Source organism: Cornus florida, unplaced genomic scaffold, assembly GCF_030987335.1.
Source record: "Cornus florida cultivar Cherokee Brave unplaced genomic scaffold, ASM3098733v1 CherokeeBrave_3.0.0_Hap2_Chr09, whole genome shotgun sequence".
Classification (NCBI taxonomy): domain Eukaryota; kingdom Viridiplantae; phylum Streptophyta; class Magnoliopsida; order Cornales; family Cornaceae; genus Cornus; species Cornus florida.
The window spans coordinates 94,174,953-94,198,774 of NW_026775579.1; the positions used below are offsets into that span (position 1 = coordinate 94,174,953).

Consider the following 23,822-nt stretch of genomic DNA (forward strand, 5'->3'; position numbering starts at 1 on the left):
TAACAAAACCAATGCCAATGGCATAGCTTAGAAATGGAAATTTCATATGATCTTTAGTCTAAGATTTTGCTCTACTCTGTATTCCTTCATTACCCAAAGGTGTTTTTACACAAAGGCATCCTCCAAATACCCCTATTAGGCACACGTCATGAACATTGGTGAAGATAATTGAACTACTAAAGTTTTTATATTAATTGTAAATGTTGCTAGTCTTGTTGAATGAATAGAATTGTGCACGAAATAGTCATACTTTGCATTCAGAATTTTTTTTTTTTTACAATTTGTTCGGATTTTTTTTGTTAATTTTTATCTCGATGAAGAACTTCCACAATACTTTCGTATGATCTTTAGTTCAAGATTTTGCTCTACTCTGTATTCCTTCATTACCCAAAGGAGTTTTTACACAAAGGCATCCTCCAAATACCCTTATTAGGCACACGTCATGAACATTGGTGAAGATAATTGAACTACTAAAGTTTTTATATTAATTGTAATTGTTGCTAGTCTTGTTGAATGACTAGAATTGTGCACGAAATAGCAAACGTTGTATTCAGAATTTTTTTTTACAATTTGTTAGGATTTTTATTTTTAATTTTTATCTCGATGAAGAACTTCCACAATACTTTTTGGAGGGATTACTATTCCTTAAAAAGAAGAGGAGATATCACTAAGTGCCCTAATTTATGAAATTTATCTATACAATAGTTTTCAGAAAATTGAACCAAGCAGGGTTTTTTTTATACAGTTTTCTGTTTTCTGAGAACAAAAAATTATTTTCAGAATTACAAACCAAGCAAGTCTTTTGTACAGTTTTCTGTTTTCTGAGACTGTTTCCGTAGTTACGAACTAAGCCAATTCATTCAGTTTTCTAAAAACTCAATTTTAATAATGTCGTTTTAGAGAACTTTTTTTATAAATTTTTTTTTTTTTTTTCTTTCCTGAATTCGTAAAAACTGTTTTTTAAGTAACAAATTAAACATGCTCAAAATTTTAGATAAATTAGTTAATAATTAAAAGGTACTATCAATTTTAGGAAGGGGGAGGAAATCATCATCCCCGGTTACTCTCTCACTAGACCTCTATCTAATGATGGTGATTAGCGCCACCTCCCTAACGTAACCTCGTCATCACCAAGTTAGCAAGTCAAAAAAAAAATTACTTTTGTTTTACCATACGAACTAATACCACTCTATACGTTATATTTTATACAATATATTACAAAGAGTATAATATTATACAATTTAAATTTACTTTTTGACTGAAATTAAAATAAAATTACCTAGTGACTGAAATTAAAACAAAATTAAAATGCAAAAAAATATCACTTTAAAACAATTCAACAAAAATTAAAATATGTAAACATAATATGCTACTCAAACAAAATTACAAAGAAAAAAAAAATCATATAATTATGAGTTATAACGGTTAGTTTACACACCCCTACCTCAAAAATATATCCAAATCACTCGATTCTCAAATTTTCTCAAAATTGAAATTTCGAACCGTGGTTGCATAAGATTTAGTCAGACTGAATAACTTTAATTCTTTCACCACAAATTAAATCTTACACCTTAACCTTAAATTCTAAAGAGAATGATTGAACCAAAAAAAAAAGAAGCTAAGGTTCAGTTTTTTTTTTTCCTTCTCGCTATTACGATTCGGTGTTCGTCCATTTTTTTATTTTATTATTTTCCTTTTCCAAATCTCTCCCTATATATACACAAATATGTGCCAAAAAAATCAAGGCAAACGAAATTAGCAAATATATATTGTGATATTGTCACCCGAATTTGGTGCTTATAACTCGACAACCCGTTGAATGAGCTTTGTGTGAGAAAATTTTTAATCCGTTTTTTGCTCATGGGTTATGGACCCTAATTAGTCTCTTGTAGCCTAATATATAAGGGTGTTTTATGATTTGGAGTGGTGTAAGAGGGGGACTCTGAAATTTATACAGAAACAGAGCGATAACTGAAAACTTATAATCTCTTATTTTACACATAGTGAAAACTTTTGTCAGATTCCAACCGTTGATATAGGTTGTCGGCGAATCACGTATAAATCTTTGTATTCTTTGTGCGGCGCGTTTAATTTTTTGTCGTGATTCTTGGTTCAATTTGGATTTGTTGTGTTTGTCATAAAACACACACACACATATATATATTTCTCTCTATATATATGCATCGTTTTGTGTAGTTCTCCTTCTGTTTTGGATCATTTTTCTGGGTTCTCAATCTTTTTTAGGGTTGTGTTCTTTTTTTGGGATGTACAAATTTTAACTAATTGGGACCATGAACTAAAAATTAATTAATTAAATAACAGATATGTTATATATATATTAAAAAATTAGTAAATATGAATTTAACTCAACCCTTCCAAGTCAGCTTTTTTATACTTTTGACCCTCCAGTGAAAGAGTAATCCCAATTTTGCCTGAGAGAAAAAGTAAAGCCCCAAATATAGAAAGCAAAATTAATAATGAGGCGAATTTTTCACATGCAAAGACCAATGACTCTTAATATTTTATTAATGCAATAAACTTCTATTTCTAGTTAATATTTCTATCACAATTAATTTTTTTTTCAATGTTATTAAAAATACTTTTGACATCTTTTTCTTATTAAAATAGTAATTAGATTAAATTAAAATAGGACAGATCATTGAGCCATTCAATAGTTCTAATTGGTCTTTGCAATTGACTACTAAAGATTAATTAGTTATAATTTTACTGAAATAGGGGATGCCGTATTGATTGAGAGAGTGAGAGACGAACACTCTGAATCGGAAAGGGAAGAGTGGAGAGAGAGAGAGAGAGAAAGTGCGAGAAAATGAAAGGTCTCGAAATGATGGACCTGCTTGCGAGGGCAATCTACACCCTAAACCGGAAGGTGGTGGTGAATGATTCAATGCCAAAGGGGGTTGTTGAAGTTCATATAAATCCTGAGGATGCAGAAGTTTTGATGAAGATGAAGAAGAAGAATATCACAGAGGCGATGCTACTTCATTCCTCATGTCTGGCGACTTTCAAACTCCACACCCTTTTCTTAGGAAAGGAAGCCACCGATCGAGTGATTCTCAATGCCGAAGACAGCAGCTAGTTGTTCTTGGAATCGTAGGTTCTAGTTTTACCATCTATCTATCTATCTCTCTATATTAGGGTTTTATGTTCTTCGGTAGCAGAGGAAGAACATGTATGTTTAGTTGGTTTAAACACTTAAGTCGATGTTAGGGGTTTATAATGGTGGAATTTATTAACTCTCTTGTTCATTTAGTTATATATCATCATCTATTATGCGATCTATGCTTTTGATTGATTCGTATTGTTATTTTATTTTTCTTTTTGATTGTTGCTCTATTACAGTATGTTAGGGTTTATGCTTGTTTGAATTCTTAGCTTTTCCGAGAGCCCTTTTATGTTTTCGAGTGGTTGAGAGTGCAGTACGTTCTGCATTCAGAGAAATTTGGGCGAAGAAAGGTTTATGGTGGTGGTAGCATGATAGTTGTTTGATAAAATGCCCATGAGAGGGACACTATAGGGTTTCAGGTGGCTTTGATGCATTGTTTATAAAAATGGTAATCAGTGTTTAATAGTAATGATTTAATATATGCATTGTTTCCAACAATGACTGTAATGTTTATGAGTTGCTATCCTGCAATATTGGTGAGAATGTGTGTGAGGAGAATGAATACTACAGATTCAAATGAATTGTTTTGTATGCATTACTATGGTAGAATTATATTTACCTTTTACTTTTGGGGTGTTTTTGTACATCTTTGAACTTGGCTCGTTCTTGTGTACTGATAACTATAAGCCTGCCTTGTCTTGATGCTGCCATAAATGGTTGTGTTGCTATTTTTATTTAATATCTGCCTTGTAATAATCTATTTGTTTGCTTACTTGCTTAGATTTTAGTTGTATTGATCAGGAATCTAAGATGAATATCAGCTCGGATTTCAAATTCTTTTGCAGCTTCAGAAACCTCTTTTCTTTATTTTCTTTATTTCTTTTTCTGGGATTATGGTTGGATTTGGTGGACAGTGTAGGGGGAAGATGGATGGAAAAAGTAAGAAGTATAAAGGCACTAGTAAACAGTGTGATAGTTAGGTAGTAGGTGGCTTGGAGTCTGGTCTTACATAATGACACCATTTGGAAGCCCAGAAGTTGATGGTAAGGCAGAACATGGTTTGCATATGGTGGGATTAAATACATAGAGTACTATGTCACGATCTGATTCCTAACGACGCCATGAGTATAGAAGATACGCATGCTGGTTGGCTAAGAACATTCATTGACCGGGAATGGTTCCAGGGAAGGGGCGTGCATGACCACAGGATGGTACCTCTTCAGAGTTCAGGCAGGTCGACTCGGTTCAGTTCGAGGTGCTTGTCGCTAGTCTTGGACTTGACTGTGAAGAAGGGAGTTGGCCATCCCTGCACAAACTGGTCGGGAGCTGAAGCCGTTCCCCTGACGAGGCCATGGCAGACCGAAACCAGTCAACATGTATCCTTGGGAGGGCAGGTCGTGGTGGCTGATCAGGGCGCTTGCGCGAGCTGAAGCAACGCCTTGGTGCCGCACGGGCCGTGCCGCTGCGCCAAATCTCTAGGCCCGTGACAAATGGTATCAGAGCAGGACTTGGGGAAAAGCATAGTGGGGTGCCCCCTTGTCGATCCGGGGGTCTTGAGAATGAAGTGGGTGCACTAAAACGTCGGTGGGTAATCAATACTGTTGGAGGAGAGCCTCCATCTCCCCATGAAGACGCGTCCTTTAGGCCGAAGGGCCGCGCGCATCGGATGGCCGGAGGGCCGCGTGCACCAAAGTTCTTGCAAGTTCAAGAGGCGTGCAAACCGTTGTGAAGGGCGGGTATCAAGTCAGTCGGAGGGCGCTTGTTTGCTCGGGGTGTCGCGGAGGCGGCATAACGTGGGGTTGCGTCCCGAAGAAGTGGGCGTCCCTTTAGCCCGAAACCCTATCATTGGGCGAGTGCAACCAGGGGTTGTACAAGGAAGCGATGGTGGGCAGGCGAGCATACCACTTGGAGGAGAGAGACTTTGGAATGTTGGACGCAGCGGAGTCAGCGCCGCACTGCGACGAGGGCGTCGCAGGATTTGGGTGGGGGAGAATGTCACGATCCGATTCCTAACAACGCCATGAGCATAGAAGATACGCATGCTGGTTGGCTAAGAATATTCATTGACTGGGAATGGTTCCAGGGAAGGGGCGTGTAGGACCACAGGATGGTACCTCTTCAGAGTTCAGGCAGGTCGACTCGGTTCAGTTCGAGGTGCTTGTCGCTGGTTTTGAACTTGACTATGAAGAAGGGAGTTGGCCATCCCTGCACAAACTGGTCGGGAGCTGGAGCCGTTCCCTTGACAAGGCCATGGCAGGCCGAAACCAGTCAGCATGTATCCTTGGGAGGACAGGTCATGGTGGCTGACCAGGGCGCTTGCGCGAGCTGAAGCAACGCCTTGGTGCCGCACGGACCGTGCCGCTGCGCCAAATCTCTAGGCCCGTGACAACTAGCTAGCTAGAGCAATGTGTACATGTAATGCCAACAATCAACATATAATATGATAGCCATTTGTGAATTCATTGTTTTTACAGGCATGGGTGACTTACTAGGATAAACTGGGGCTGCAGTGCCATTGACACCCATACTAACATTCCAAGTGCAGAAGAGAAGATGGAGGGAAAAAGTAAGAAGCATAAAGGCAGTAGAATTAGTGTGATAGTTAGGTAGTAGGTGGGCTTGGAGTGTGATCTAACATACCGGTGTTGTGCATTTGTGGTTGAAATCACTCTTGCACGTGTAAATACCAACCGCATCGATTTCAATTTTTAGTTACATTACATGATGAGTTCTTGAAGATGTGACATGTTAGTTCCGTACTAAATTTCATATTCATTACTTTGGGACTAAAATTCAAACTTTTGTTCAGAATATAGCGCTTAAATGAGAGAAATCAAGCCTCTATAGTCTGTCTATACACTCCACAAAAACCAGCAATGTTGCCGCCACCACCCTCAAACTTATGATCTGATATTCCCCATGTCCCACTCCCTCTGCCATGCCTTTGCTTCACTCTCAGCCATGGTGCTGCCTTTCTATATAGCTTTCATCTTTTATTTGGTTCAGAGAAAGTTATAAATAAAACGGTTTTGGTTACAAGTAAAAACATGATTTATCTACTGGAGGGGAAGATTTTAAGCAATAATAGTATTTAACAAAAGTACATTGTCAGTTTTTTACAATTTTTAATTTTCTTATCTTCTTCACAAACAACTCCCACAATAACTTTTTTGCTTGGAACCCAGTCTAAAAGTTGAGCCGTTAATTGCGAATTAGCTAGTTAATTAGAGTTGGAATGGAATTTAATTTAACCAAGAGAATACAAATGAAAAAGGCTTGCTACTGTATTAGTTATAGCCATGGTCGAATTATCTTCTTATGAATAATGATTTAAATACTGAATTCGGTAAGTATCGACCAAATTCAGTTAGTTAGAGTTGTAAGTATAGACCAAATTCAGTTTATTAGAGTGAGGTGATGGACCTCATCATATAATGTCATCCAGAGATGAGACCCACCATCTTCGCACATAATTTGATTTCGGTAATGAATTCCATCCTAAATCACTACTCTTTTCTTATTAAAATACTCAAAGTAATTAGATTTTAAACTCTTTATCGTCTAAATATTAAAATTAAATTAAAATACTCATAGTAATTAGATCTTAAACTCTTTATCGTCTGAACATTAAAATTAAAGGAAAATGCTATAATTCACGAATTTTGATTTGTGAATAAGAACTCCCTTCTATTAAATTGTCAAATAATTAAAACGATAAGTTACAATCTTTTACCATGAATGAAGAATATTAATTTACATAATTCGCTTAGTTTTTTATAAATGTATTTTTGGTATTTTCTAGATTAAGGTTAAATTTGAAGGAGATTCCCTAATTGAAAAATATATAGATTCCAGAAGAGAATTTAAATATATACATACATCTATATACTTATATATATATACATATAATAATAATAAAATATTAGTAGAGAAAAGCAAATTAGAGGTAGAGAAAAACATAGTGTAATTCTTCATTCTTTCCTTGTATTGGCAATTCATTTAGTTTGCTAAAATATTAGGGGTGACGACTCATGTTCGCGGATCATAATCCCCGACCTGTTTATTAAACGAGTTATACATGTAATCTGTTTAATGACTTATTTACTAAAATAAAATATTATATTATTCAAATTATTAAGAATACTCAATCAAGCAATAAATACTAGAAAAATATATGTTTCAATCCAACAAAAGTTATCATATTACTAAATAATCTCTAGTCTAAAAAAGAATAAATTATAAGACACAAATTTAGTTAGTTATTTTGAAACTTGAATAGAAATTTGTTTATAACACGTATATTTAAACGAGTATAAATGAGTTACACAGGTTGAACCCCTCAACCCAAATACAAGACGATTAACTAAATAAGTTATCGTGGCGACCCGTTTAAGTTTAACACAAACTCGCTTAACTCGTATTCGAGTTGTATTGACGGATCGTGTCAAACTTTACTACCTTTATAAAATATGAAACACAAATGCATAAAATCAAATCTCGAATTTTAATTCGAGATGCTCAAAATTAAATCAAAATTAAAGTAAGCCCATAACAATCAGTCCAAATCAAAGCCCAAAGACACATACATAACTCATAAGCAAACCAGCTTTCAATAGTTCTAATTGGTCTTTACAATTGACTACTAAGATTATTTAGTTCTAATCTTTACTTAAATGGGGGTTGCCGAATTGATTGATTCTTGGCTGGTATTTATATCAGCATATAATATATATATATATATATATATATATAGAGAGAGAGAGAGAGAGAGAGAGAGAGAGAGAGAGACACCACACACACTGAGAATCAGACGGACACTCTGAATCTGAAAGGGAAGAGTGGAGAGAGAGAGAGAGAGAGAAAGTGCTAGAAAATGAAAGAATTCGAGACAATGGACCTGTTTGCGAAGCAATCTACACTCTAAACCGGAAGGTGGTGGTGAATGATTCAATGCCAAAGGGGGTTGTTAAAGTTCATATTATGTGATCTATGCTTTGGATTGATTGGTATTGTGATTTTATTTTTCTTTTTGATTGTTGCTCTATTACAGTATGTTAGGGTTTATGCTTGTTTGAATTTTTAGCTTTTCCGAGAGCCCTTTTATGTTTTCACGTTCTGCATTCAGAGAAATTTGGGTAAAGAACAGTTTAGGGGACACTACAGGTTTCAGGTGGCTTTGATGCATTGTTTATAAAAAATGGTAATTAGTGTTTAATAGATTACTAGTGATTTAATTTTATAACATCAATCTCGAGCTCGAGCTAACATGGAGTATTTTGCTGTTGTTGGTATACTATCAATATATCTGTTGCTTGATTCATCAAGCTCGAGCTAACATGGACTCTAATGTTTATTAGTTGGTATCCTGCAATATTAGTGAGAACGTGTGTGAGGAGAACGAATACTACAGATTCAAATGAATTGTTTCGTATGCTATTATCATGCATGTCTCAATGCCAATAAGCATGAACATCAAGAATAAGTATGTGCAGATTATAATGAAAATCCACAGAGACAAGCTGCTTAGGGAATTGGAACAAAATGCTATATTAAAGTACAACTGAATTAAGTATGCAATCTTCCAGTAACATGGATGTAATTTTTGTCCATTAAGAAGATCTCGCAAAGTCAGAGTTGTGAAATCATTTTGCTAAATAACAAAATCAAATAAATAGGAAACATATTTGAATTACGGTCATCAAATTCCAGAAAGAAAGAAAAAAAGTGTTCATAAAGAGCTAATTCGAAAAGGTGATGGTGTGAGAGCAGAAGAAGGAAATGCAAGTAAAAGAACAAGGGGTATTCTACAACTGATCTGTTCCACTCTAACCTTCATGTAATTTGGAAAGCTCCAATTTTTCTTGATATAGTTTCAACAACCGAGGAGCTTCCTCGTAACAGGTCACAAACTTGTGGAGGAACACTCTCTCTGTGGACTCCAACAATACCTGTAAGCTAATGGGTTTCTTAATCAAACCTTTGGATAACAAAACTTGAAGTACTGAACACCTGGGAATTATCCTCTTACTCAAGCTCAGTGTCATTAATTTTGGACGATGGGCAATTACGGAAGACTGCCAACCCATTGTGTTCACACAAAAATTCAGCACCGCCATTATCTTCTCCTCGGATGCAGTCATACAAAACGGATGTTTTGAAAAAGCCAAGATTGTTTCTTCCTGAGACCAACCCCACTTCTCATAAACCTCCATCTTCCTTTTCCATGTTGATTTGTTCATTTGGGTCAATGCCCGAACCGCCATAACAAATTGGGATTTTGAAGGGTTGAAACCCATTTTCTTAACATCCTCCACTACCTCCTTCAATCTATCAGCCTTTATAATGAGTGACCTAGGTTGAGTAGTAAGTAAGGCCATAATGATGGAATCTGGCACCCCAAGTTGTCTCAAAATTTCAATGTTGGGAAATATAATAGCATTGTGACATAAAACCTCCGGATATCGTTTGAAGGCGGCGATTAATTTATCATCTGAATGAAAGAAATTCTTCAGCAAATTGAAAGAGGGGATGATTTGGTTGTTCAAGCTATGAGTCAATATCGTTGGGTTAGTGGATAATGTCTTGACAAGGTCAGTGCTGGAAATGCCAGTAGAGTAAAAGAAGTCGAATTTGGGTAAAAGGGTTTTATTGGGATCAAATATGAGAACAATTGGGCGTTTCCTTATGAGCTCTGAGATCTGGGTGATACTGAATCCATGGTTCTTGAAGAAGTTGATAACTGAATCTGGTTTGTCTGGGGTTTTCAAATTGACTGTTTTGGAAGCAGAAATAGCTTTCTCTGGACTTAACCCACAAGAATTGACGAGGTAATTAAATGTAAAAGAGTGTTGATTTGTGGAAGTTGAGATGGATTTGAGCGATGAAGACAATGGATGTGTTTGAAGAACAAACGAGTTATGATGGATTGCTGAATGTAAAAGAGAAGAGCATCTAAAACGAACTACTAATAATAGTGATTTACTGTATATATAAATCATTGGTAAAGAAAGGTGATAGATAGACACTGTTAACAAGAACTCACCAGATCGTTAATCTCTTGAGCCAGCCAGAAGGGTAACCGCCGCCGAGAGAACTGGTAGGGTTTTAGTTTGCTGTAAGGACAGAATACGAGGGATTAGGTTAAGATGGATGCATTGGGATGGGCTTGAGTTTTGGAAAAGAAAGAAATTAATTGGATAGGTTTAATAAATAATGTCAAATGAATTAGGGAGTAATATTTAATGGATTAAAGCTTAAATATATATTTTGTATTCTTTAAAGTTTTTTCTAATGCTTTATTTTTATTTATTTTTTTTGGAAAAAAAGAAAGCCGTGCAAAAAGAAAATAAAAAAGAAAGGAACAAAATTCTTTGTCTGATATAGATTTTTTTTTTCCTAATTTTGTTCGACAGAGATATATAGGTAGGAAAAAAAAATAGACTATTATAAAAGTTTTAAACTAAATAATATCCTATATGATTTTACGAATTACAATTATATATATGTATTACAAGACATAATTGTAAAATAATTTAAAATTTAATCTTTCCTTCTCTTATAATAAATTTAAATCTATCATTTTCATGCAACGGAGCATAAATAAAATGATAAAAAAAGTCTCTAAACTTATTAATGCACCATCTTTTATTTTAAAATACCATAATTAACCTTTATAGTATAAATTATGCTCCCTTTATTTATTTATTTTTTACCTTATTTATTTTCTTTATTATTTTTTCTTTGGATTATTCAACAGATGTACCTTATTTTTTGGGTTCCTTTTTTCAGTTTTTTTTTCCTTGAATTATACTCTTTTTTTAAAATTTTTTATCCATCACAAGAGATAATTTATCCAATAGAAAGAATATATATATATATATATTGGTCTTGTCAAAAGAGAAAATTCATTCTATTGAGATAATTTTTTATTTTTGAGTCGTAAAAAAATGAATAATTTATTCAATAGAGAACTTTTTGGGGTTTCATTTTTGTAATAGGCATAAAGGGACTAGTAAACATTGTGTAGATGGGTACCAGGTGGCTTGGAGTCTGATCTCTCACATACCGACACCATTTGGAAGCCGTATCTCAATCAAGAGGTCACTGGCATTTTACAACTGGTTTAAAACCTGCAGAAGTATGAGCTATTCTCTGTGTAATGTTTAATTATGAGTTGTGAAACTGCAATATTGATGGGGAGGACGAGACTATTTATATGCTATATATCAGTATGGTATTTACGTTTTAGTTTGGGCTTTGAACTTGACTTTTTATTGTGAACTAATAGAATTGCTTCATCGATCCTCCTCCATTTGGCTTCCATATATAACCCAAGTTCATACCATATAGAAGAAGATGAAGTATTTCCAAATCTATCAAGTGTAATTTTAGAGGCCTCATGCTCAAAAAATTTCTTGAGGTCTGGTCTGTAGGCAATGATCGTACACGTAATCGTTTTATTTGGCTATGTATTGACTGAAATGGCTCCAAAAATGGAGCCAAATTCACTATGCTTTTTGCTGTAAAAGATATTCCACTATTACTTTCCATATAGGATTCGATGGTCTCTGTCATTTTTTCTATGTACGTGGTGAGACACGAATATTGCAGCACTGCACTATTCAATCAAAAGAGACAATTGCTTAAGAACATGGAGAGGAATGACTTAAGATCTCAGTGCTCACAATCAGGCCAGGGAGTTTTTCTTAATTAGCAGGTGTTTCGCTACATCATTTGATACAGTTCCAACACTACACCCCATCATAGCAGAAAGGTTAAATTCTTGATATTGGTCCTCATCCTCAACTTGTTAATTACCAGAAGCGCTAGAAGGGTTCCTTGTTACTGAAATATATATTTGTATCAAGCAATCTTAGGTGGTGCAGACTAAAGTGTCTCGATCAGCTTTCTTTGAACTGATTATTCTACTCATAGTCATAGCATGATTTTTGTTTTTGCCTTTCCTTGAGCTACTATTTTGGGACTGTCCATATATCCGCAGGTATAATAGATATAGCATCACATACAATTGTAAATTATGTCTGCTTTATGCCCCTTCTAAGTTGTATAGTGTCTGCTAGCTTTGTTAATACAACTAAATCTTACACTTTTTATATAAATAATAATAATAATAGAACAACAGAGATAGCGGATGATACAAATGTGTCAATCATATATACTGCAAATTCTAAAAAACTACTGTATAATTTTGAGATATAGTATCATTTTCAATATTCCCTTTCTTACAATTACAAGAGACAATTGAATACAGCTCCAATGAAGAGCACAGCCCCATATGTCTCTTCCCTTGTCATGAACAAGAAAGGATGGTCGGCCACAAAACTTGGTCTTGGAGGAGGATAATTCATTGCACATCCTATACCCCCAAAAGAGTGAAAGCTGCTGCCACAGTCCCTTCCGGGTTGACTTCCACACAAGATCTCTTCGCAACAAGGTTATAATAGTAGTTGTGAAATCATTCTGCTAAATGTGTGCTTGATTAAGCAAAAGAACAGGGGATATTCTACAACTGATCTGTTCCACTCTTCTCTTCATAATCATCATTAACGTGCGATTTGGAAAGGTCCAATTTTTCTTGATATAGTTTCAACAACTGAGGAGCTTCCTCATAACAAGTTACAAACTTCTGAAGGAACATACTCTCTCTGGACTCCAACAATGCATGTAAGCTAATGGGTTTCTTAATCAAACCTTTGGCCAACAAAACTTCAAGTACTGAACACCTGGGAATTATCCTCTTACCCAAACTCAGTTTCATTAATTTTGGACGATGGGCAATTAGGGAAGCCTGCCAACCCATTGTGTTCACATAAAAATTCAGCGTCGCCATTATCTTCTCCTCGGATACCCTCATACAACCCGGAAGTTTTGTAAAAGCCAACATTGTGTCTTCTTTGGACCAACCCCACTTCTCATAAACCTCCATCTTCCTTTTCCATGTTGATTTGCTTATTGACGACAATGCCCGAACCGCATCAACAAAAAGGAATTGTGAAGGGTTGAAACCCATTTTCTTAGCATCCTCCACTATCTCCTTCAATCTATCACCATTTATAACGAATGACCTAGGTTGAGTAGTAAGTGAGACCATAATGTTGGAATCTGGGACGCCATGTTGTCTCAAAATTTCAATGTTGGAAAATATAATAGCATTGCGACCTAAAATCTCAGGATATCGTTTGAAGGCGGCGATTAACTTATCATCTGAATGAAGAAAATTCTTCAACGAATTGAAACATGGGATGATTTGGTTCTTCAAGCTACATTCCAATATATTTGGGCTTTTGGATACTGTCTTGGCGAGCTCAGTGCTAGAAATGCCAGTGGAGTAAAAGAAGTCGAATTTGGGCAAAAGGATATTCTTGGGATCCGATGTGAGAAGTCTGGGGCGTTTTCTGATGAGAGCCGAGATCTGGGTATTGCTGAATCCATGGTTCCTGAAGAAGTTGAGAACTGAATCTGGTTTGTCTAGGGTTTTAAAATTGACTTTTTTGGAAGCTGACATAGCATTTTCTGGACTCAACCCACAAGAATTGATGAGGTAATTGACGGTAAAAGAGTGATGATTTGTGGAAGTGGAGATGGATTTGAGAGATGAAGACAGTGGATGTGTTTGAAGGACAAACAAGTTATGATGGATTGTTGAATGTAAAAGAGAAGAGCATCTAAAACGAAGTACTAGTGTTTTATAAATCATTGTCATTGAATGGCGATAGACAGTGTTACGAAGAACTCACCTGAATCCTGATGGTTAACTTAGCTGCTCTTGAACCACCATAACCAATCTCCTTCTCTAGGAGGGTCGTGATGATGATGATGATGATGATGATGAGTTCACTTTGGCCGGAGCAAAGCTTAAAAACAATAGTAATAGTTACGGAGTACTAGTTTTTTTTTTTTTTAATTTTGCGGTTGATACAGAGTTGTCATTTGCTTGCCGCCGAGAGAAGCGTCCTTCCTAGGGTTTGTTTTGTTTGAAAGGGGGAGAGAATATGAGGGATTAGGTTAAACTGGAATACTTGATGGGCTTGAGATGGTGATGTGCTTCATGTATTGGGTTTTTGAAAAGCAATAAATGAATTGGATTGAGCTGGGCTGGGCTGGGCTTAATAAATAAGGTAAAATGAATTAGTGGTGCATTTTTAAGAGCACCACTAATCACACACCCATGACCGTTACTTTTTTCAGTTCATCATTTTGTTAACATGTTATATTGAGTAGATAGAACTGAACTAAATTAGCAATCTTCCACTAACATGACTGTAATTTAGTTTATCTATGCTTCAAATTAAAGGTTAAGAAGATCTTGCATAGTCAGTTTGCACAAAATATATATATATATATATATACACATTATTCAGCTAAATGCATACATGGTTAATGAAAGACATATATAAGTGCTGCACAAAATCGCTTAAAAATGTTGTTTCAGAATCGAATAAGTACTTACCATAAAAAATATATCGATTTTATTCTTACCCAAAACGTTATCTTATTTCTGGGCTCTGGGTAAGTTCAGTCAACATGTTTAGGGCATTAATTGAAAATGGTAAATGTTGATGAAAAATTTTTGCGCGACGACGGTGTTTATCTGCACAATAATGGAGATTATCTCACATCGAATGACACTGATGGAGTGCCGACCGAGAACCCTCCGACTATCAAGTCAATGCTTGGAATCGTATAACAGAAAAGTCATTCTCATACCTCTTTAATTGTCACACGATGTATTTATTATCGTCCTCGAGACAAGGTTGGTTACACAGATGTCGATTAGGAATATTTGAATGAGATGGATCGTGATCTTCATCCACCAACTGAATGATAGAGTCATAGTCATATTTACTTCCTGCTTTTTAGGATTTGAAAAACAGAATCTGCAATTATTTTGGTTAGTCAATTTCAAATTATTTTATTCTCATCAAATACCCCTATTTCCTTATTCCCAACGGACTAGGAAATATCAAAGTGCTTTTTTATTTTTTTATTTTATTTTTTAACCTGGTTTACTATTCCGAGGTCAAAAGTACCTCAGATACTGTTCCCAAGGTATAATTTTTATTTTTTTTTTTAATCTCGGGTTACTATTCCCTATGGCTGGCAAACATTATGAAAGGGAGTGAGTTCAATCCCATCTTGTACAAATTTTTGTTGAGACGTGACAGATTTCTGGAATCCAAATATATATATATATATATAAACCTCAAGTGCTATTCTTGACTCGTGGCATAAGACATGGACGTAAGTTCAAATTCCATAATTTGTAGGTAGTAACGTGATCGCTCGATTCTCTTCGGAATTTAATATTTTTTTCACTTTGGTACGTTTTCCGAGGTGAAACTGTTCACCTCGGTCACATTTCCTGAGATGAATATTTTTGTACAAAATGGTCTAAATGTACCATATAGTATACTAGTACTATTTAAATATTATGTAAAATATAATATATATATTTATATAATTATTATTATAAAACAATAATAATATATTATATAAATTTCTAATAAAATATAGTTATATATGTAATAAAATAAAATTATATAAAAGAACATGTTAATTGATAAAGTCTAGAATTGGATAATATCTTCGTAAGACAGATTCACTCCGCTACGGTACTGAGGACTCAATGGCCTCTATATCTTAGGATACAGCGACATTTCTTTATTTTGTAACAGCACTGCAAATGGGAAAAATAGGCGAACTGGCTCTCGGTGTAGTACTCCTCTCTGAATTAGACTCAAATTGACACACTAACACTGCGCGCGCGACAAAAGAGAGAAAGGAAGAATTCAAAAATCTGTAAAATAATTCTGAAATGGTGTATTTTTCCAAATGATCCAGGGGGTATTTATAGGATACTAGATGCCTTTTCGCAATGGACAATTGACTACTAAAGATTAATCAGTTCTAATTCTACTTAAACAGGGGATGCCGTATTGATTGATTCTTGGCTGGTTTTTATATCAGCATATATATATAGAGAGAGACACACACTGAGAGTCAGAGGGACACCCTGAATCTGAAAGGGAAGAGTGGAGAGAGAGAGAGAGAGAGAATGGAAGAAGTCGAGAAGATGAACCTGCTTGCGAGGGCAATCTACACTCTAAACCGGAAGGTGGTGGTGAATGATTCAATGCCAAAGGGGGTTGTTGAAGTTCATATAAATCCTGAGGATGCAGAAGCTTTGAAGAAGATGAAGAAGAAGAATATCACAGACGCGATGCTACTTCATTCCTCATGTCTGGCGACTTTCAAACTCCACACCCTTTTCTTAGGAAAGGAAGCCACCGATCGAGTGATTCTCAGTGCCGAAGACAGCAGCTAGTGGTTCTTGGAATCGTAGGTTCCAGTTTTTCCATCTATCTATCTATCTATCTCTCTATATTAAGGTTTTATGTTCTTCGGTAGCAGAGAAGGAACATGTATGTTTAGTTGGTTTAAAAACTGAAGTCTATGTTAGGGGTTTATAATGGTGGAACTTATTAACGCTCTTGTTCATTCAGTTATATTGCATCATCTATTATGTGATCTATGTTTTTGATTGATTGGTACTGTGATTTTAATTTTCTTTTTGATTGTTGCTCTATTACAGTAGTTTATGCTTGTTTGAATTTTTAGCTTTTCCAAGAGCCCTTTTCTGTTTTGGAGTGAGTGAAAGTACAGTACGTTCTGCGTTCAGAGAAATTTGGGTGAAGAAAGGTTTATGGTGGTGGTAGCATGATAGTTGTTTGATAAAATGCCCACGAGGGGGACACTACAGGGTTTCAGGTGGCTTTGATGCATTGTTTATAAAAAATGGTAATCAGTGTTTAATAGCAGTGATTTAATATATGCATTGTTTCCAACAATGACTGACTGTAATGTTTATGAGTTGCTATCCTGCAATATTGATGAGAATGTGTGTGAGGAGAACGAATGCTACAGATTCATGACTTTTGCAACCTGAAATTTTTTATGACCATCCCTCAATTAAGCTCTAAGTTTACATTAGTTACTAAATATAGTAGTGGCAAACTGTCAGTATATATACAAATGATATATATGTAACGAACATAAACTCCGGAGTTGGTTCAAGTGTTTGTTATATCTTTATGTATATGGGAATTTTGTATTTGTTTGCTTGCTAGGATTTTAGTTTTATTGATCAGGAATCTAAGATGAATATCAGCTCGGATTTCAAATTAATATCAGAAGCATAAAGGCAGTAAAAATAGTGTAATAGTTGTTAGGTAGAAGGTGGGCTTGGAGTCCGGTATGTAAGGAGAAGATGGAGGGAAAAAGTAAAAAGCATGAAGACAGTAGAAATAGTGTGATAGTAGTTAGGTAGTAGGTGGGCTTGGAGTGTGATCTTACATACCGGTGTTGTGCATTTTTGGTTGCAATCACTCTTGCACTTGTAAATACCAACTGAGGACTCATTACTTTGGGACTATAATTTAAACTTCTTGTTCGTAATATAGTGCTTAAATGAGAGAAATCATGGCTCTATAGTCTATGCACTCCACAAAAACCAGCATTAATGTTGCCACCACCACCACCCTCCTCAAACTTATGATCTTCATCTTCCCCATGTCCCTCTCCCCCTGCATCCTCGTTGCCATTAGATGGTCAATGGTGCTACAACTAGAAGAAAATGCAATATTTCTAGTCATTAATTGTCTCACTTTTATGATCGCATCTACATGTAAACCACTCTGAAATCAAACTGAGTTCATCATGCAAATATATCCAGAGGCCCGTTAACATTAACGTTAACGTTAACATTAACATGAACATGAACATCAAAAATAGTTTCCACAGATTATTATGAAATCCCACAGTAGCTGCTTTGCAATTGCAACATGTTATTGAACTGACCTAACCTAAATTAGCCATCTTCCAGTAACATGACTGTAAAAATCATTTTTTCTATCGTGATGATTTGTTCACTTCGGCTGAAGCAAAGCTTAAAAACGGCAGAAGCAAAGCATATACCACTGTTATTACTTTTTATTTTGAGTTTGAGTTGTCTATCATATATATGCGAAGCATCCTTCCTAGGGTTTGTTTGAAAGGAGATACACAATATGAGGGACTAGGTTAGATGGGATACATAGGATGGGACCATGGGCTTGAGTTGGTGATGTTCTTCATTTTTTGGGTTTTTGAAAAGGAAGAAATAAATTTTATGAAAAAGGTAAAATGAATTAATATTTAATGGACTAAAGCTTGAATATGTATCACATTTTTAAATAGTTTTATAAAGAGCTTAAATAAGGTTGCCGAACATGTTTATTCTGGCTATTTCAGGTTGTTTTTATTTTATTTTTTATTTTTTTATTTTTTTTTAATTTTTTGGGAAACAAGAAATAAAAAATAGGAACATCACCACCCCTTATTTTATCTATGCTTCAAATTAAAGATTAAGATGATCTAGCATAGTCAGTTTTGCACCAAAAACAGAAAAATAAATATATATATATACACACACACATTATTCAGCTAAACACATAAATGATTCAAGTACTTAATAAAATAAAAATAAAAATAAAAAAGATAAAATTGTTCATAATGACAAAATTCGAAAAGGTGGTATCGGGTGGAAATGAGAGCAAATAAAAGAGGAGGAATGTGTAAGCGACCTCAATTGAGTAGATATTATACAACTGATATGTTCCATTCTTACCTTTACAATCATCATTACCGTGTGATTTGGAAAGGTCCAATTTTTCTTGATATAGTTTCAACAACTGAGGAGCTTCCTCATAACAGGTCACAAACTTCTGAAAGAACATACTCTCTATGGACTCCAAAAATGCATGTAAGCTAATGGGTTTCTTAATTAAACCTTTCCACAACAAAACTTCAAGTATTGAACGCCTGGGAATTATCCTCTTACCCAAGCTCAGTGACATTAACAGTGGACGATGGGCAATTACGGAAGACTGCCAACCAAGGTTGTTAAAATCGGAATTCTACACAGAATCGTTTTGGTCTCCGTAGAATCGGAATCGTAGAATCGGATCGTGAATTGTAAGATTTTATCAAATTGTGAAAAAATAATTGAAACTAACTTCTTAAACAATAAGATGTGTAAAATATAACAAAAATAAGGTCAAAACACACAACCCACTATATCTGACCTCAGCATAGCCTATCAAGGAATAAAATTTAACATTTAAGAAATATTTTTTTGCCCTGTGAATAAGTAAAACGACTTCCCCCAAATTTTTTTACCCTCCCCCAAATTGTGCACAATTAAAATTACACTTAAAAAAATTATATAGATAAATAACAACTAAAAAACCTCATTCACATTTCTATTATGAAGCATTTTATTATTAGGGGAGCAAAAAATATATAGATAAATAAAAAATAAAAAACCTCAAAAAAGGTTGAATTGGGACTGCATTGGCTACTTTTCAATGACAATTAAATGATTGATAGCACATATGCAATAATTTCATTCCATAAATCATTCTTTAACTCCAAACTTTAATTAAATTAAATTTTAATTATGAGTCATAATATTCATAGATAGATTTATTTGTCAAAGTGAATCTATTATTCTTTTCCTCAAACTTCGAGTGGATGTGTTGCAAATGGAATCCGATTTGAAGTTGAATAGAATGAATTAGTAACATCAGTTAATTGTTTGCATATTAGTGTATTATCTATATATGTTTTTTATATATATAAGCAATAGGTGACCTATGGCACTTGAGAGTTGAGACCTAAGTAATAAAAGAAAAGGAAAAAAGAAAAAAAAAATGTAGAACAAAATAAAATAAGGTAACGATAAGAAGCAATTTTATATATTGAAAAGAAAAAAAACACTTTTTACTTGCTATTTTTTTAGTGAAGAAAGATGCTTAGCTAAAAAAGGAAAAGTAATAAAATAATATATTGAATTAAAATAACTATGAATCCGATCTGCTTTCTCTGAGCCTCTGCACTGCCGGGCCAAGCCTGACCCAAACAAGTTGAACAACTAACAAAATAAAGGCCCAAAGGCCAAATACTATAAAGACCCGCCCAAAATACCCATTTTGGTATAATCGGTAGAATCGTACAATTCTACAAACGATTCTACCGATTCTACCAATTGAGCGATTTTGCTGCGATTTGACTCGATTTTAGAATCGTACGATTCTACAACTCAGAATCGCGATTTTGATAACTATGCTGCCAACCCATTGTGTTCACATAAAAATTCAGCACTGCCATTGTCTTCTTGTCGGATACCATCATACAACCCGAATGTTTTGTAAAAGCCAAGATTATTTCTTCCTGAGACCAACCCCACTTCGCAGAAACCTCCATCTTCCTTTTCCATGTTAATTTGCTCCTTTGGGTCAATACTCGAACCACCATAACAAAATGGGATTTTGAAGGGTTAAAACCCATTTTCTTAACATCGTCAACTACTTCTCTCAATCTATTAGCCTTTATAATGAGTGTCCTAGGTCGAGTAGTAAGTAAGACCACAATGTTGGAATCTGGGATGCCATCTTGTCTCAAAATTTCAATGTTAAGAAATATAATAACATTGTGACCTAAAATCACAGGATGTCGTTTGAAGACAGCAATTAACTTATCATCTGAATGAAGAAAATTCTTCAACAAATTGAAGGATGGGATGATTTGGTTGTTCAAGCTATATGTCAATATATATGGGCTTGTGGATACTGTCTTGGCGAGGTCAGTGCTAGAAATGCCAGTGGAGTAAAAGAAGCCGAATTTGGGCAAAAGGGTTTTATTGGGATCATATATGAGAAGAATTGGGCGTTTTCTTATAAGCTCTGAGATCTGGGTTTGGCTTAATCCATGATTCTTGAAGAAGTTGAAAACTGAATCTGGTTTGTCTGGGGTTTTAAAATTGACTGTTTTGGAAGTAGAAATAGCTTTTTGTGGACTGAACGCACAAGAATTGATAAGGTAATTAACTATAAAAGCGTGTTGATTTGTGGAAGTGTTATGGATTTGAGGGATGTAGACAATGGATATGTTTGAAGAACAAATAAGTTATGATGGATTGTTAAAGAGCATCTAAAATGAAATAATAGTGATTTACTATATATATAAATCATTGGAAATGACATATAATAAATAGACATTGTTAAGAAGAAAAAGAAGAAGAACTCACCTGATCGGTCGTTCTTGAACCACCAAAACCAATCTCCTTCCTAGGGTCGTAACATGTTTTTTTTTTATTTTGCGGTGGCGCTAGGGGTTGTTTGTCGTAAGGAAAGACTAAGGGTGTGTTTGGATAGACAGGGGAGAAAAGAAAAAAAAAAATGATAGTATGAGTTAGGATAGAAAAGAAAAGAAAATAAAGGATAGTAATAATTTTAATTCGTGTTTGGATAAATAGAGGAGAAAAAAAAAATAAAAAAATAAATAAAAAATAAAAATAAGGATAGTGACCAAATTACTATCCTACCCTTTCATAACCACTTCACATATTATCCATTTTCAAAATCTCACATAGGATATTTGGAATGTTTCTTTGTGATAATTCAATGCAATGGGTAAAAACAAAAGTAAAAAATAAAAAATAAAAATAATGGATGAAAACAAAATTAGGACATAAATGGAATAACTTTTATTTGTATTGATTTGTGGAGGGTATTTTTGGTATTAAGAATTTACAACTTACTATCCCTCCCTATCTCTCCCTATCTTCTCAAAATGGGAGAGAAAGCTTATAAGGGATAGGGAGGGATAGCTATCCCTCCCTATCTCTCCCTATCCTCTCTTTTCTCTCCAATTAAGTTACCCAAACATACTCTCACACTATCCTCTCTTTTCTTTTCTCTCCGTATCCCTCCAAATCAACCCTACCAAACACACCCTAAAGGCCTAGTTTGGTGTGCAAGAATGAAATAGAGTGGGAATGGAATCATGCTGAGAATAGAATGGGAATGAGGAATGGGTCCATTCTAGTGTTTGGTTACAAACATAGAATGCTGTAGATATGGAATGATGATTCTTATTTATGTGTTTGATTGAACAATTTAAAAGTTGAAATGGAATTAATTTACACTTTATCATGAATAAGAAATTTTAACTTAAAAAAGAAAAGAAAATAAATTTAACAAAAAATTAACGTCGCAAAAGAATTTGGAAAAGCAAGGTTTTGAAGATTAGGGCGAGGAGGGCATCTCCGGCAGTGGTGGTGAGATAAGGGGTAGTGAGAGAGGAAGACGAATCTGTCTCCGGCGGTGGAGGAAGACAGGAAGGGAGACGACAAAGGTGAAACTGGCCGATTAATTGGTTCTCGTTTTCTGGGAGATTGCAGCTTCACAGAAAGAAAGTCCAATAGAAAATAGAACTTTCTGAATCCACTTCATGAGCCTATATAGATCTGGGGGAAATTGATTAATAAAAGACAACGAGTACCCCTTACCTACAGTCCAAATATCAGGTATTCAAAATTGATTCTTTATAAGTCATCATTATATATCATTCAGAAATGCACGTATACTTACAGGTTTGACTACTCCTTAGAAAGGATATATAATCATCCTTAGAAGACCGACGAGCACTTAGAGACGAAAGAGGCGGCTGGGTTGGGTTGGGTTGTGTTGTGTTGTGTTGTGTTGTGGTCTCTGGCGGCGGTAGTGAGAGAGGAAGACGAATCTATCTCTAGTGGCGGCTGAAGACAACGGAGGGAGACGACGGAAGATGTCGATGGGTTTGGTTTAGAACGGGGTGATAAGTAGGTTTTTTTTTGTCATAATGTTTTTTTAATCATATTCCATGTGGGAATGAAATGCCCATTCCATTGGTAAAGAGAAGGAATGATTTTGGTGATATAACCATTCTCCAAGAATTGTGGAGAATGATAATTCCACTTTTAATAGCCTATACCAAACACAATAATAAAAAGAAAAGCATTCCATTCCTTCCGATTTGATTCCGATTAGATTGGATGGAAATCATGGCATATATATGATGGGCTTGAGGTAGTAATGAGTTTTTGAAAAGAAAAAATTAATTAAATTAAATTGGGTTGGGTTGGGTTGGGTTGGGTTGGGCAGGGCTTAATAAATAAGATTAAATGAATTAATATTTAATGGACTACTACGTATAATTCAAATATATATTATATTTTTTAACTGCAATAAATTAAATAACCGCTACCCTCCGACTCTCAGGTATATTTATAAATAATTTTTGCAGCCAATTCTTCAACATTGTGATGTTATTGTTATGTGAACAATGTACATTCTGCTATGTATCTTCGGCCAAAAATACGTTGGACCACTGCTGGTCACAAAATACGAGGGATAACGCATGATTTACACAAAACGTGGAAATCCCAAGTCTATCGTTATAGGGAACTAAAAAGAAGCCCAACTAGACCCCAAACCAAACAAAATATCGTAAAGAGTCATAATATCCCAAACACCAAAAATTTTACACTGCCCCTTAATTCTTTTTATATTTTCATTTTGTATGTATTGAAATTATAAAACTACTCAGTGTTTCTGATTTCTAAAATTTTCATGTTCTTTTCTTCTTTTTTGTCCCTGGTAAATCCTGTTGTCATGTTTTCTCTAGTGAAATTTTTTTTTATACAATTTTCTGATTGCTTAAATTCTTAACAAAGAATTTTCTGAATATGATTAAAAAAACATTATGACAATGGAGATGGCTAAAATTAAAATTTTGATGAAACCTTAACTCATCTTCC

At 34.9% G+C, this 23,822-nt stretch overlaps 2 protein-coding genes across 2 annotated transcripts; both read right to left on the minus strand.

Annotated features, from left to right (window-relative positions):
* Window positions 1-8,949: 8,949 nt before the first annotated feature.
* On the minus strand, window positions 8,950-11,698 carry LOC132273173 (uncharacterized). The gene is made up of 2 exons (XM_059774193.1): window positions 11,467-11,698; window positions 8,950-10,052 (listed from the first exon to the last, which is right to left on the minus strand). Exons 1-2 carry the CDS (start codon window positions 11,696-11,698, stop codon window positions 8,950-8,952), a joined length of 1,335 nt encoding a protein of 444 aa, XP_059630176.1.
* Window positions 11,699-12,201: 503 nt separating this feature from the next.
* On the minus strand, window positions 12,202-14,183 carry LOC132275331 (uncharacterized). The gene has a single exon (XM_059776796.1). It carries the CDS (start codon window positions 13,845-13,847, stop codon window positions 12,648-12,650), a length of 1,200 nt encoding a protein of 399 aa, XP_059632779.1. The 5' UTR covers window positions 13,848-14,183; the 3' UTR covers window positions 12,202-12,647.
* Window positions 14,184-23,822: the final 9,639 nt, after the last annotated feature.